This window comes from Ostrinia furnacalis, unplaced genomic scaffold (assembly GCF_004193835.3).
Source record: "Ostrinia furnacalis isolate ACB-3 unplaced genomic scaffold, ASM419383v2 OfSCF7464, whole genome shotgun sequence".
NCBI lineage: Eukaryota > Metazoa > Arthropoda > Insecta > Lepidoptera > Crambidae > Ostrinia > Ostrinia furnacalis.
Window position 1 is genome coordinate 403,964 of NW_021137703.1, and position 14,819 is coordinate 418,782.

Below are 14,819 nucleotides of genomic sequence, written 5' to 3' on the forward strand. Positions count from 1 at the left end.
ACAATCTTCAAAGCTTTCATGTACAAAGTCCGCAAAAGTTTTGAGCCCCACTAGTGACGGATCCTGAGCCAGCGAACAAACAATTAATGCCGAGCGATTCAACAAACGCTTACAAATAACTTTGGACAGAGATAAAGGCTATCATCCGGACAGCCCGGACCGTTTAATTTGTCCGGCCAAGCGTCCGTAAATCCTAACCGCAACACTAAAACGGAAAGCCTAAATTTCAAGTTTAACGGACAGGTTTTCACAAAGCCAAGATAATATTGTTGTCAGTCTGTATTTGTGGAGAATATTATTATCTTGTGATATTTAATAATTTAACTTGGGTTTACTTACACACAGTAAGGTGTTAGAAGTTTTTTAGTATCTCCATCTCAACCTCCTCTTACCTCCCACTGGGTGGACCGACGATCTGTCTAAGCACCTAAGTAGACGCGTAAAGGGCAGGACCGGTTGCTGTGAAATCCTTGGGGAGGCCTTTGTTCAGCAGCAAACGTCATTTGGCTGAAGCGAATTAATTTTGCTGAACAATTTTTAAATCGATACTAGTCGATACTCGACTTCTCTGTAAGGTATAGTAGGTATGTGCAGATTATCAAGCGAATAGTGACTATACCTGACGCTAAAGTGTCATATGCCCTTATTTTTTATATACGACGATATTTGGGACACTTGGTACATGGCAGATGACAGCCCTGAACGTACCGGGTGGTTTACAACCGTGAGATCGCCTCGACAATTTGGGGCATTACCATAATAGCGCAATAATCTGCCTGCTTTCGTTCATATTAGCGACTTATTATCATAAACATGACTTGTTCCCAGAATTACGTTATATGACGCGAAGATCTGAAATAATTCATAAATTATATTCGCTATTCAATATAAACCTCATTGTTGTCGTCATTTTGAGAATTGGACGTTTCGGGAACTGGACATTTCAGGAATTGGACATTTCGGGAATTGGACATTTCGGGAAATGGACATTTCGGGAAATGGACATTTTGGGAATTGGACATTCTGGGAATTGGACATTTTGAAACCGTTGGACATTTTGGGAATTGGACATTCTGAACCTGAAGGTCCGAGCCTTCAATAATGTTAAAGGATGCGGAGTACTGAAATAATTCAAAAATTATATTCCCCTTTCTATAAACTTGAAGTTGCTACATGCATAAGTATTTCTTTGTTCTACGGTATTTTATTTTTAACACATGCCCCTACCCAGATATTCGTAGGATCCTGCAACTTCAGCTGGCAATACTGTGCGGTATGTGAAACATCATCTTTTCAAGGACTAGGTAGAAAGGCTAGATGATTGTCCTAAAACCACATTGAATTGCTCATCATTATTGTCCGTATATCATGTTAATAATTTTACCGATAGCTCTATATAATTTAATTCTAGCCACTATAAATCCCTTTGAAACACTGCCACATTAAACCTAAATGAAGTCTATAAATAAGTCTGCAATAGAAACGCAGACATGGCCTAAGCCATCCCTCAGGCTAAACGACTTGGAACAAAATGAGACCATAAAACTGGCCATTACTTCGCCACTTACTTCCCGTGGAGATATAAACGTAAGTAGAATCAAGATCAGGAAATAACGTATTAAATCTGACTCTGCAATAATAAAAACCGGTATACAATGGCTAAGTTCAAAAGATAAGCAACTCCTGACAACCTGAAACCTGTTCTATCGATGAAAATATTATTTTTTACTGAACAATGGTTAAAGACCGGTCTATAATGGCTAAGAGATAAGCTACCCCTGAAACCTGAATTCTTTTATCGATGTAAATATTGATTTTCACTGAACAATGGCTTGAAGTTTTCTCCATCTACGCGTCGCAGTCCCATGAAAATGTGAGGTTTTGGATAATAATTACGCACTATGTGATCTCGAATCTCGACACAGCAGTGTATAATACAAAGTGCATGGCTATGTTTATGTTCCANTGTCTTTATTGCTAGGTAAATGTAAAACATTCCTGAAATTTCCAAGCCATTCCTGCAGACTGCCACTATTAGTTCACGGAAACTCTATGTCAAGACCAGAGAGGCAGGATGGTCGTAAATATTAAACGTGAGTACGAAACTGCTACAGCGCATCATTCATGCTCCTTTGAACACTTCTTTGGACTTATGAGAATGATTTATGGGTTAAGCTTATAAACAAATAGATGGATCTATCGAAACTCACATAAAAAGAACGAAAGAGCGTAAAATATTCATATGAATTTTATTTTAGAAGAAACTACTGCAACTTCTGTATAGGCAGTTTCAGCTGGATGAATGAATGCTAAATACATACATAGTTAGAAGTTATAGTCGTAGTCGCAACAATCTAAAGTTTTGTTTAATTTTATATGCATGCTCTAGATAACACTTTCACCCTAAAGGTTGCGTTATTTTGTGATAGAGGGAGTTCAACTAGAATAAACGTATCCAGTCTTCAGGGGTTTGTTTGATCAAAGATCTGACTCAATTTAAATCGATTAATAGTCCTATTAATGCTAGACTGCTATTGACAGAGCTGTGGTAACAAGTAAAATCTATCTTAAATTAGGTATTTATCCCATCGCCATAAAGTTTATTTCTGGAGGGACAAGCTCAAATGCTTCATAACAAGATTTGCTAAACTTTGGCACTGAATAATAACCAGCTCAGAGAAACTCGTCGTTTTCTAATGAATACAAATACAAGACAATAGGGGGATGGACTGGAACTTTCGATTGGAAATTTAAATTTTGTATACCATGGCCGCCTTTGTTTATAGGAGATTATGGGGCGTCCATTAATTACGTGAGACAATTTTTGCAATTTTTCAACCCCCCCGCCCCCCTTGGTGAGATTTGGTGAGATTTTTCCAGACCCGCTCGCCCTCTCCACAATCTCACGTGAGATTTCTTAAAATACATAATATTTGCAATGTAAATGGGTAATATTTAAGCTACGATTAGGATTTAATATTAAAAAAACTGTTTCTTCTAATTTCTTTATTGTTAGACGGTTTAGAATGAAAAATTGAATAATTTATCATTTATCTTAAAATATATATATTTTTTTAATTTAAAGTAACCCAGTTTTCTCGCAATTTTCTCGCTGAAAAAAATTACGTGATATTTGTCGAGACCCCCCCCCTCTCCCCAACGTGAGATTTAGTGATATTTTTCTTGACCCCCTCACCCCCCTAAACGTCTCACGTAATTAATGGACGCCCCCTTATTTATTCGGCGGGCTGCATTGTAAGAGACTTCATAAATAACATTTTCAGTGGCAAGAAACTGTATTCGACTGTTTCTAACAGTCTTTGAATAATGCATTGAGGTTCATTAGCCTATAGCAATTACACTCGAAGAGCCTATGGGGAGAACTTAGAATCCTTAGGGAGTAATTAGAACCGGTGGCTTAGTGATGATATTAACCTTCGAAGCTCATAATGATGTTTAGTAATACAATAAGGTGTATGAGTAACAATATCGCAATTCGACTCGAAAAGTATAGGACTAAGTCTTTGGAAAAAATATGCATGATCAAATTCTACAACTGAGACACTAGAAATTGTTTTTACGAGTAATTTATTCTAGAAATATTATCCTTAACAATATGATCAGTTCTTAGTATCATTCTTTTAGGTATTCGTATCCGAAGCATGGCAATAAATATCGGAACAGGCAATATAACATTTACAGCGTGTAGTAACCATTAAAACGGCGCTAAATTATTTCAGACGTACGGTTTATGATGTCTACCCGCATTCTTAACGCTCTGGAGACATGTGTTCAAAAACAAACATTTAAACTCCGAGTAGATGCTCAGAATAAAATTAAGTACAGTCAATATTAATATGTTTCACATGTACATACATAAATTACGGACTTCTGTTTACCTTTGCATAAATAGATTTTTGTCCTAAGTCTCTTATGGGACCTTTCATCATCATTTCAGCCATAGGACGTCCACTGCTGAACATAGGCCTCCCCCAATGATTTCCATAATGACCAGTTGGTAGAGCGGCCTACATCCAGCGCCTTCCTGCTACCGTTATGAGGTTTGTCGGTACACCTTAATAGACTTTTAGAAGTTGGAATCTTTTTCCTACCAGCGCTTCGCGACGAGCAATTGCCAAGTGCTAAGAAGCACAAGCATCCCTAAATAAAGCCAGGGTTTAGGTAAATATATGAGTTAGGTAATTTTACATGAATCACTCATATCAGCATCAGCAGTACCAGCGATTCTGATCAGAGCAGAACCAAAGACTCCTTGATTTAAAAACATCCTAGACATCATTCATCAAAACGTGGTCTGGACTCTAGATAGATAGTCTACAATGGCTTATCCAACTTGTGCCACCCTTTGACTTCAGCCAACTGACATCTTGTCTTACAACCCTGTCTCATGATGATACAAAACGTCTCAAGGTCAGGATCTTAAACTTGTAGTAGTTGAACTTGGATGGACGATAAACGGCGTAGGCCCTCAAAGTGGCCGTAAATCCTGGCCTCGACCACTAGCGCCAGAATATTCCAGATTACGTATCGTAAAACGAAAGAGTACATTGTAATCGGTCAAGCGTAGAGACACCAAATATTCGGAGTTTTCCGGAAAAGTAAGGGTTCTATCGTTGATCTTGCTGCATTTGGATTAAAAAAAGGACACTCAGTTGTGTCCTTTTTGAGAAGTTTGGTTACTATGCCAGCTAATAATAAAAAAGGAAATTATTTATGAAAGTGCGTAATAAATGTCCGGTTTTGTTTTATTGATTTGGTAATCATAGTCATGCGTAAATAAACGATTTTTTATTGCGAGCGATCGGAATGGATATCTTAATTGAATGAGGGCATGGAGCCAACATTTATGTGCACAAGGAGAAAAACAGTTTTATTATCAAAATAAAAATAGCTTTTACCTTTATGCAGGCGCTGCGTTAACGTCTTTATAGCTCTACAATTTGTCTTTCAGATTTCAAAAGGTTAGCTTCAAGACACTGTTCCGATCGTGCTTGAGCAAATAGAGCTGGTCTAACTCTACTTCCAGCGGCTGCACAGCTATACCACTTGAGCGCAGAGTACGTTTGCTACGATGCATTCTCGCGGCCATGTATGACCGCGCGCCGGCGCCCAACCGCACCGACGCCATCCGGAGTACCTGTCACGCTTAGGTTTAAAAGATACGTAGAAAGACACTGACCTGTTCCCATCCCTTTTGACGAAGTGCGGGTACTGCAGCGAGAAGCACAAATCCAGCTCCACATCCAGCGGCGGCACGGCAATATCATTTGAGCGCAGGGTACGCTTGCTGCTGTGCATTCTTGCCGCCAGTATGACCGCGCCGGCGCCCGCGCCGCCCGCCGCGCCGCCGCCCGCCTCGCCGAGCGCGCCGCATACTCGAAGACGGGTGACGCGTAGTGTGCATAGCCTGGGGACAAGCAGAAAAAGCGTTTTAATAACTAATTGAGTTATAATATCTCTTCATCCATCGACGTGTCTATAATGTAATGCGAAAGTAAGTCTTCTGATTGTTACCTAAACCAGGCCTGTTCATCTCCGCGAGTNGACTGCTATTGACAGAGCTGTGGTAACAAGTAAAATCTATCTTAAATTAGATATTTATCCCATCGCCATGAAGTTTATTTCTGGAGGGACAAACTCAAATGCTTCATAACAAGATTTGCTAAACTTTGGCACTGAATAATACCAGCTCAGAGAAACTCTTCGCTTTCTAATGAATACAAATACAAGACAATAGGGGGATGGATTGGAACTTTCGATTGGAAATTTAAATTTTGCATACCATGGCCGCCTTTGTTTATAGGAGATATCTATTCGGCGGACTGCATTGTAATTGTAAGAGACTTCATAAATAACATTTTCAGTGGCAAGAAACTGTATTCGGCTGTTTCTAATAGTCTTTGAATAATGCATTGAGGTTCATTAAGCCTATAGCAATTAAACGCGATGAGCCTATGGGGAGAACTTAGAATCCTTAGGGAGTAATTAGGACCGGTGGCTTAGTGATGAGATTAACCTTCAAAGCTCATAATGATGTTTAGTAATACAATAAGGTGTACGAGTAGCAATATCGCAAATTAACGCGAAGAGTATAAGATTAGGTCCTTCGAAAAAATATGCATGATCAAATTCTACACTTGAGACACTAGAAATTGTTTTTACAAGTATTGATTCTAGAAATATCTTTAACGTTATCGTTACCTGAATATCAATTCTTGGTATCATTCTTTTAGGTATTCGTATCCGAAGCATGGCAATAAATATCGGAACAGGCAATATAACATTTACAGCGTGTAGTAACCATTAAAACGGCGCTAAATTATTTCAGACGTACGGTTTATGATGTCTACCCGCATTCTTAACGCTCTGGAGACATGTGTTCAAAAACAAACATTCAAACTCCGAGTAGATGCTCAGAATAAAATTAAGTACAGTCAATGTTAATAATATGTTTTACATTGTAGCTACATACATTTTATGGATTATTGTTTACCATTACCTAAGTCCCATGGGACCTTTTTCAGCCATCTAGGATGTCCTCTGCTGAACATAGACCTCCCTCTAAATAATGACCGGTTGGGGCGGTCTGTATTCAGCGACTTCCTGCTACCGTTATAAGGTCGTCGATCCACCTTAAGGGACCTTTACATGTTAGAATCTTTTTCCTACCAGCGCTTCGTGACGAGCTGAGAAGAAAGAAGCACAAGCATCCCTTAACAGAGCCAGGGTTTAGGTAGTACATATATTTTACATGAATTAGCATCAGCCGCATCAGCGATTCTGATCAGAGCAGAACCAAAGGCTCTTTGATCTAGAAAACATCCTAGACCGTGGTCTAGATAGTCTACAATGGCTTATCCACCTTGTGCAACTCATCTTGTCTTCATCCAACTGACATCTTGCCTTGTAACCCTGTCTCATGATGATACAAAACATCTTCCCAAGGTCAGGATCTTAAACTTGTAGTAGTTGAACTTGGATGGACGATAAACGGCGGAGGCCCTCAAAGTGGCCGTAAATCCTGGCATCGGCCACTAGCGCAAAAATATTCCAGATTACGTATCGTAAAACTAAAGAGTACATTGTAATCGGTAAAGCGTAGGGACACCAAACCTTCGGAGTTTTCCGGAAAAGTAAGAGTTCTATCGTTGATCTTGCTGAATTTGGGTTAAAAAAGGAACACTCAGTTGTGTCCTTTTTGGGAAGTTTGGTAACTATGCCAGCTAATAATAAAAAAGGGAATTATTTATGAAAGTGCGTAATAAATGTCCGGTTTTGTTTAATTGACTTGGTAATCCTAGTCATGCGTAAATAAACGATTTTTTATTGCGAGCGATCGGAATGGATATCTTAATTGAATGAGGGCAGGGAGCCAAACCTCATAGCATTTATGTGCACAAGGAGAAAAACAGTTTTATTATCAAAATAAAAATAGCTTTTACCTTTATGCAGGCGCTGCGTTAACGTCTTTATAGCTCTACAATTTTTCTTTCAGATTTCAAAAGGTTAGTTTCAAGACACTGTTCCGATCGTGCTTGATCAAAATAGTCTAATTCTACATCCAGTGGCGTCACGACAATGTCATTTAACCACCGCAGCTTCGTGCGCTTACTTGTGTTCACTGACTGACTTATAAGAAGATAGACACTGATCCGTTTCCATCCCGCCAAAGTGCGGGTACTTTAGAGAGAAGCACAGACTAATCTCGACAATGAAATCTAATGGTGGCGACCGCAGCGTGCTCCTTTCTGTTATTAGAAGCTTTTTAAACAACACTGACCTGTTCCCATCCCTTTTGACGAAATGCGGGTACTGTAGCGAGAAGCACAGGTCTTTGAATTAATTTAAACAGGTTTTAACGCGATACGCGGATAGGTAACATTGAAATCATAAGCACAGGTCTAACTCCACATCCAGTGGCTGCACCGCTATATCATTTGAGCGCAGAGTACGTTTGCTACGATGCATTCTCGCGGCCATGGATGACCGCGCCGGCGCTCACGCCACCCGGAGTTGACGCTTACCTATCACGCTTAGGCTCATAAGATACGTAGAAAGACACTGACCTATTCCCATCCCTTTTAACGAAGTGTGGGTACTGCAGCGTGAAGCACAGGTCTAACTCCACATCCAGTGGCGGAACGGCAATGTCATTTGAGCGCAGGGTACGCTTGCTGCTGTGCATCCTCGCGGCCAGTATGACCGCGCCGCGCCCACGCCACCCGAAGTTGCTTACCTGTCACGTTTAGTCTTAAAAGATACGTAGAAAGACACTGACCTGTTCCCATCCCGCTTGACAAAGTGAGAGTACTGCAGCGAGAAGGACAAGTCTAACTTCACATCCAGCGGCGGCACAGCTATGTCGTTTGCTGCTGTCATCCTCGACGCCAGGATGACCGCGCCGGCGCTCACGCCATCCGGAGTTGACGCTTACCTGTCACGCTTAGACTTAAAAGATACTGACCTGTTCTCATCCCTTTTGACGAAGTGCGGATACTGTAGCGAGAAGTACAAATCCAGCTCCATATCCAGCGGCGGCACAGCTATGTCGTTTGCTGCTGTCATCCTCGACGCCAGGATGACCGCGCCGGCGCTCACGCCATCTAGAGTTGACGCTTACCTGTCACGCTTAGACTTAAAAGATACTGACCTGTTCCCATCCCTTTTGACGAAGTGCGGATACTGTAGCGAGAAGCACAGGTCTAACTCCACATCCAGCGGCGGCACGGCAATATCATTTGAGCGCAGGGTACGCTTGCTGCTGTGCATTCTTGCCGCCAGTATGACCGCGCCGGCGCCCGCGCCGCCCGCCGCGCCGCCGCCCGCCTCGCCGAGCGCGCCGCATACTCGAAGACGGGTGACGCGTAGTGTGCATAGCCTGGGGACAAGCAGAAAAAGGGTTTTAAATTCTGATGGTGTCAATAATATCACTTCATCCATCGACGTGTCTATAATGTAATGCGAAAGTAAGTCTTCTGATTGTTACCTAAACACCTATGCATATTACCTAAGAAGTGTCTGTCAACGACAGTTGGGACGAGACTATTCCCACCTCTCGTTCCCACTGCTGCAACTCCTGTGTAGGATCTACAATCTACAGATTGACCGCCAATAAAAAATAACCCCAGACAGTTGGGAGTTTTTAATGTTAGACATTCTTGATTGTTGCAAGCTTATTATAGCACCTACCTAAACTGTAGCGTCTAGCTTGTCTAACGTCTATTCCCTTATCTGAAATTATGTAACATAATGAAATTGCTTCAAAAAATAAGAGCGAAATTCAGGAGATACTTTTTTCCAAGCATAGGCATTAGGCATATGCTGCCAAAAAAATAAACGTAAATAACATCGATAGAATCTTGCTCTATTCAAGTCATTCAGAAATAACCTTTTAGCGACGAAAGGCACAATCATCCGTATTGTTACGGCACAGAACTCCCAGCTGTCCCTTATTAGGGCCCCACACAAATGCCGGGACGGAACAGTTTTGTCCCGTAACAATGTCCGCCCGTCCGGGGAAGTCCGCTGTAGAAGGCCTTCGGCTAAAACATTTTTGCCTTTCATTTGAAACAGTTGATAAACTTTCCTTGTAAAATTCTTTCCCCAAAAAATATTCGGAAAAGATTTTCAAAGTCGACGAATTTTTATAACTCAGTTAATACTTCAGTTCTTTTTTCGTTCGTTTTAGCCTAATGAGATTTTCTCCCCCGACTTGAAAGGGCAAAGCGACCGAATTTCACAAGGACCGCACGCTTGTTTGCTATTAGTTCAAATGAAATTAATTTCGTGCAAGATGAGCTCAGTGTTTTTAATTTTGAAGAACTGTTGTCATTTTCAAACCAACTCCGTGAAATTAGATTTAGGGCTGATTTGTCAATCATCAGATATCTTTTAACTGAAGAATAAACTTGTATTTTTGGCATATTTCCCATACTGAAACTGTCAATGTGCCAAAATTATTCTTCAGGTAAAAGTTATCCGACGATTGAAAAATCAGCCCTTATACACACAAGGTTGCTTAAGGGTGAATACCTCAGGGTGAGGTTTAATACGATCAAAAGAGAAAAAATACTGAACCTGCTAAGGCTTTTCTCAAATAAGATTTATTTTGATTCCATAAACTATTAACAATAACATTGTTCAGCTGTAGATCGTGAAAGGAATATCTCCATATCCTTATAGAGCACAGCTGTCTGTTTTAATTGACTGGTGCCCGGCGGATTCCATTGACGATAGCCTTACATAGAATGCATGCATAATCAAATGATTTTGCAAAATATGTTATGTCGCAGTTTTAATTATAGGTTTTTCTTATTTGCGATAAACTTAAGATGGGCTTTTTTCCACGTTATGTCTAAATGCTGATACTTATTAGCGAGAGCTTTCGATCACATTAATCCGCGATGCTGATCACGAAATTGGTTCCTTTCGATTCGATTGGGTATCATTTCCTAGTTAAATATCCCATTATCTGGTGTAGACCTGGGTCGAGGCGGTTTTTCAGTCTTCAAAAACAGTTAATTGACCGTCAATTTAATAATTTCAGGGTGCTCCCCTAGGCGTTGATATTCCGACGCAAAGTAGTCCGTTAATTATTTCGATGTTGAGGACAACCAAAGATCTTACTTTGTTACTGATACCTACCAATAGAGGTATAAGTTAGGTACAAGGCATCTTTTCAATTGACTAAAATAATATCACAATCTAGAGTTGGTATAATATTAGTCCGCCATATGATATCTATTCAGTTTAACGATAGTCGTAAACTTTAATAACAACAAAAAAAGAAATAAAGATACTCTTCAAGATCGTAACATTTATTCCAGACATCGGTTTCTGAATGCTCCATCATTTGATACGCGTTGTCAAGGTCAAGGCGAATATAGCATTTGGCGTATATTTTTATTCAACTTTAGTTCTAAGAAACATTGGGCAATGCTATCTATGATAATAAAAAAGGCGTTAAAGCTTTTATTACTTTTTAGACTTTAAACAGCTCTAATATGTTTAAAGTCAGAGCAGATAGGAAAATACTTCTCTCCAATAATAAATGAACGAAGCCAACAATTTATAGCGCCATTCTCTCTAGCTAATTTACTATGCAGAAGCATGCACGTGAAATTAATTATTGTACGTACCATGGCTGTTATATTATCACCTCACTTCTCATATAACACAAGCTTTATTTCTAACATATGGGCGAAGGATATAAAGCTCCATAATATCTTTTATGTGACTTTCATAACACAAGTGGCCACTTTGTATTCTTCAAAAACAATGTTACGTCGCATGGCGGACAAAATCGCAAACTCAACGCAAAACTCTCCCAACACATTTAATATTTGTTACAGGCTCAGCAAAATTGATTTAATAAAAGTTAGAAAAACAAAGGACCTAGAGGGCTGGTTCGAGAGGCCAGACGGAATCTTAAATACTTGTTGGGTTTTCGGACGGGCTTGTGCGTCATTGTAGAGAGTTAGGGACGATGTTTTTAAAGGCCCACGCCATGTGATATCAAATCATATCATGTTTGGTATCTAAATATGGCTACAAGATATTTTTATATGTCTGAACATTACAACGCTGTTTATATCTATCAAAAATAAGACTTTTACTTGTTATTTAACGAATCTATTCTTATAAATTGAAATGCTTACCTTTTTCTGCTTGGTATCTTTGCCACTACACTTGTAGCGCTTTTCAAAAGATCGATGTCATTATTATCATCATCATTTTAGCGATAGGACGTCCACTGCTGAACATGATTTCCATATTCCATTCCATAAAATATCAAAGTTTCATAAACTTTACACCGACGGTTGCAGAACCAAAGAGCAACGTAAATCCGATAAATCATAGTTGGTGAAAAGCTTCGCATTTACAAATCATTTGCTCTGAATCGCAGCGAAAGATACTTTACTTTAATACCCCATTTACGCCGATATAAAACGCCTCCAGTATTTCTTCGTCTAGATAAAGCCTGGACTAGACTCACGGATAAATCCGTGGGCGAGTAGCGTAAATGCAAAATGTAGGCTAAACTCAGCTCAGGTACTTATTATGAAGAATATACATTTAGGAGTTTAGGAATAAGGAATTAAAACTGTCTTACACATATTAACTTTCATGTAAATGCTACTACAGAGAGCAGTAGATGTTCCAATTTCCCGAATTGTATTTATAGTAGTGCCAAATTAATACAAAATATATTTTGTCGTAAGGATTACTCAAGCATAGATTTTATGAATTGAACAATTTGAATTAAGTACTGTGGTAGCTTTTATCTAGCCAGGCGACTAAAGTTATAGACGCTAGACAAGTCGAGAACACAACTCAAGATCGGAACATAGTAGGAATAGCCAATAAAAGAAGCATCACAAGCACAAAAGGAAAACGTATCCCTTTACTCCTGCATAGCTGGACATAGATATTGGCAATTCCACGGACGTTAAAAGCATCTGCATATTCTCGCTTGAACGCATAAAGCCTGGTCTAGGCCGGCGGTTGCCAAATGGAATGGCCTGGAAGTTTCCAGAGCGTCTGGAGCGAATCTCGTAGGCGCTGAGCTAAGCGGATCGACGTAATCCTAAATGCACGCTCTACAAAATGTAGATGGAGCGGTGAGTGGGAGTGCTAGATTTTATGCATTTTAGATCTAACGGGTGTTTCATAATATGCGTTTTCAATAGCATTGAGAACTGGAATTTAGCTTTTATCTCTTGAGTCTTGAATTAAATAGAATAGAATAAGTATTAGTATCATTAGTATCTCATCCCTAAATTAGGGTGTGCTTGATGTTTTGCTTTTCATGGAGGTGCTTTCCTGACTTACATCTGAAAGTCTACCTATCTAGTTTTCAGACAAATCAAATGTCTATTCATTCAATCAAATCAAGCAACCTTTAAAAAGGTGTTAAAATAACATTTGCCTAGTGGCACCTGAAATTATAGAGGCGAAAACCATTTCGCCTCTATAATTTCAGGTTGCACCCATTAACATTTTCAACGTTAGGATACTATTACTATGTGAGATGTCAGATGCTAGGAAAATGTCCTGTCATGAAAGGCATAAAGATGCTGCGGAAAGTTCCCGCGAGGACACTGTATGTTTGGAAATTTAATCTAAAACCTCCAAGAGGGAGATAGAGTTGAGAGAAAAACTCTAAGAATCAGTAAGACGATTTTGACACTGGATCACGGAGGCGATTAATTACATCACTCTTTTTTCCTGATTTCGTACATCACAGCACAGGTCTAGTGGGAAAACCCTAGCGAAGCGAGGTAATTTGTACTTTCAAAGCAAGTGAGTGATGCGGGCGAAGTATGTGTATGTGTGACGCGAACAAAGAATTTGAGCATGATAAATGTGTAGCGATCTAAAAGCACACAGCTTTGGTGTAAAAGCGGCCTAATTGCTAAGGTCCCTCGCCCACGGCGACTTTTTGGAGCGATGCAGTAGCCATTCTGTCGCACATTCGCATCGATACAGTAGCAATGCGGTCGCTAGCTGTGCCCTCGCCCACATAATCGCGCTTCTGTAGCGTTTCCGTCGCGATTCAAACGCGCGGCACAAAATTACTCCTCTCTCCCCGGTGTCATCCGAGTCCGACGTTCGCGCGTTTGCAATGATACAGTCACGATGCTGTAGCGCGTTAGTAGCGCGTTGCAAATGCGATTAACGCGCGTTATTAGCGATACTGTCGCTCGTTTACGAAACGCGCGACAGCATCACTACAAAAAGTCGCCGTGGGCGAGGGCCCTATAACCGCACATTTTTCGGCCTCACCACTGCGAGAGCCCGGGTCTGCCGCAGACACGCGTCCTGCTTCAAAATTAATGTAGGCCGTCCCGACGTGTGAGCCCCCGCGTTTTAATTGTTTTGCGCTCATCCCGGATAGTTGGGTGGGCGTGAGCGAGCGGGTTTAGTGGTCGCTTTGTATTATTGTCTACATTTCAGTTTCATCCTTTTCTGGAATTACGTTTACGAGGGTTTAGTCGTTTAAAGTTATGCTGTCTACATAGCGATGTATAATCTGCTATTTATTTAATCCGCTATGCTTATGGTTTCAGCGTGCTAAATGTACCTAAGCTGGGCTTATAGATTCTAATTTGTATGGAGAATCGGCCGATACCAAATCGATGTAATGTGCGCCCTTCCATACATCTCCATACTGATCAACAGCCCGACCCAACTATCGGCCAACTTGGTCTGCACCTAGGCTTAATATATGATTAAACTACACAAGTATAATATAGGTGACTACAAACGTATGTTCGCAATTGCGGTTGGTTATTGTCCGATACAGCAACCACAAAGTCAGGCAATCAGCATTAAAAATACTTGGATTACAGAATAAACTGTACTACGAGAACATTTCTAGTTCAATGTAGCGATCCCAACATTGCCAGCTCACCTACACCTTAACTAACTTTCAATATGCCCATATCCGACCTAGCTTACACAAGAACAACCGTGCAACTTGATTCTTCTGTCTACAACCATAAAGCTCAGAATAGTACAGATAGATAGGTGTTTCTAACCGTTCCTAGATCGCCTAGTTTCTTTTTATAGCTGCGAGCAAACATGGCCAGCCATTGAAGCACCGGAAGGTTAACAAATGAGGTGATCCAGTTGCAGACCAGTCCTGCAGAACACCATAAGCGAGCTTTCTCTAAGCACGTTACAACGTAGAAAGAGTGATGTGTTATCACTTTTATAGCAAAACACGATATATCTTCAAACATAACCGGAAAAGTGGCCATTTATTGCGTACATTAAAATATCATTACATAACGCAA

General features: G+C 40.3%; 1 protein-coding gene across 1 annotated transcript in view; it reads right to left on the reverse strand.

Annotated features, from left to right (window-relative positions):
- The window catches only part of LOC114364738 (phosphofurin acidic cluster sorting protein KrT95D), a 60,651-nt gene extending 49,163 nt beyond the window's left edge, over positions 1-11,488 (reverse strand). Inside the window, exons 1-5 of the mRNA XM_028321017.1 lie at positions 11,457-11,488; positions 8,672-8,899; positions 8,486-8,614; positions 8,300-8,428; positions 5,201-5,428 (exon numbers count right to left, since the gene is read on the reverse strand). Coding sequence (XP_028176818.1) covers positions 5,201-5,428; positions 8,300-8,428; positions 8,486-8,614; positions 8,672-8,899; positions 11,457-11,488 — 746 coding nt within the window. The remainder of the gene's footprint in view (positions 1-5,200; positions 5,429-8,299; positions 8,429-8,485; positions 8,615-8,671; positions 8,900-11,456) is intronic.
- Positions 11,489-14,819: the final 3,331 nt, after the last annotated feature.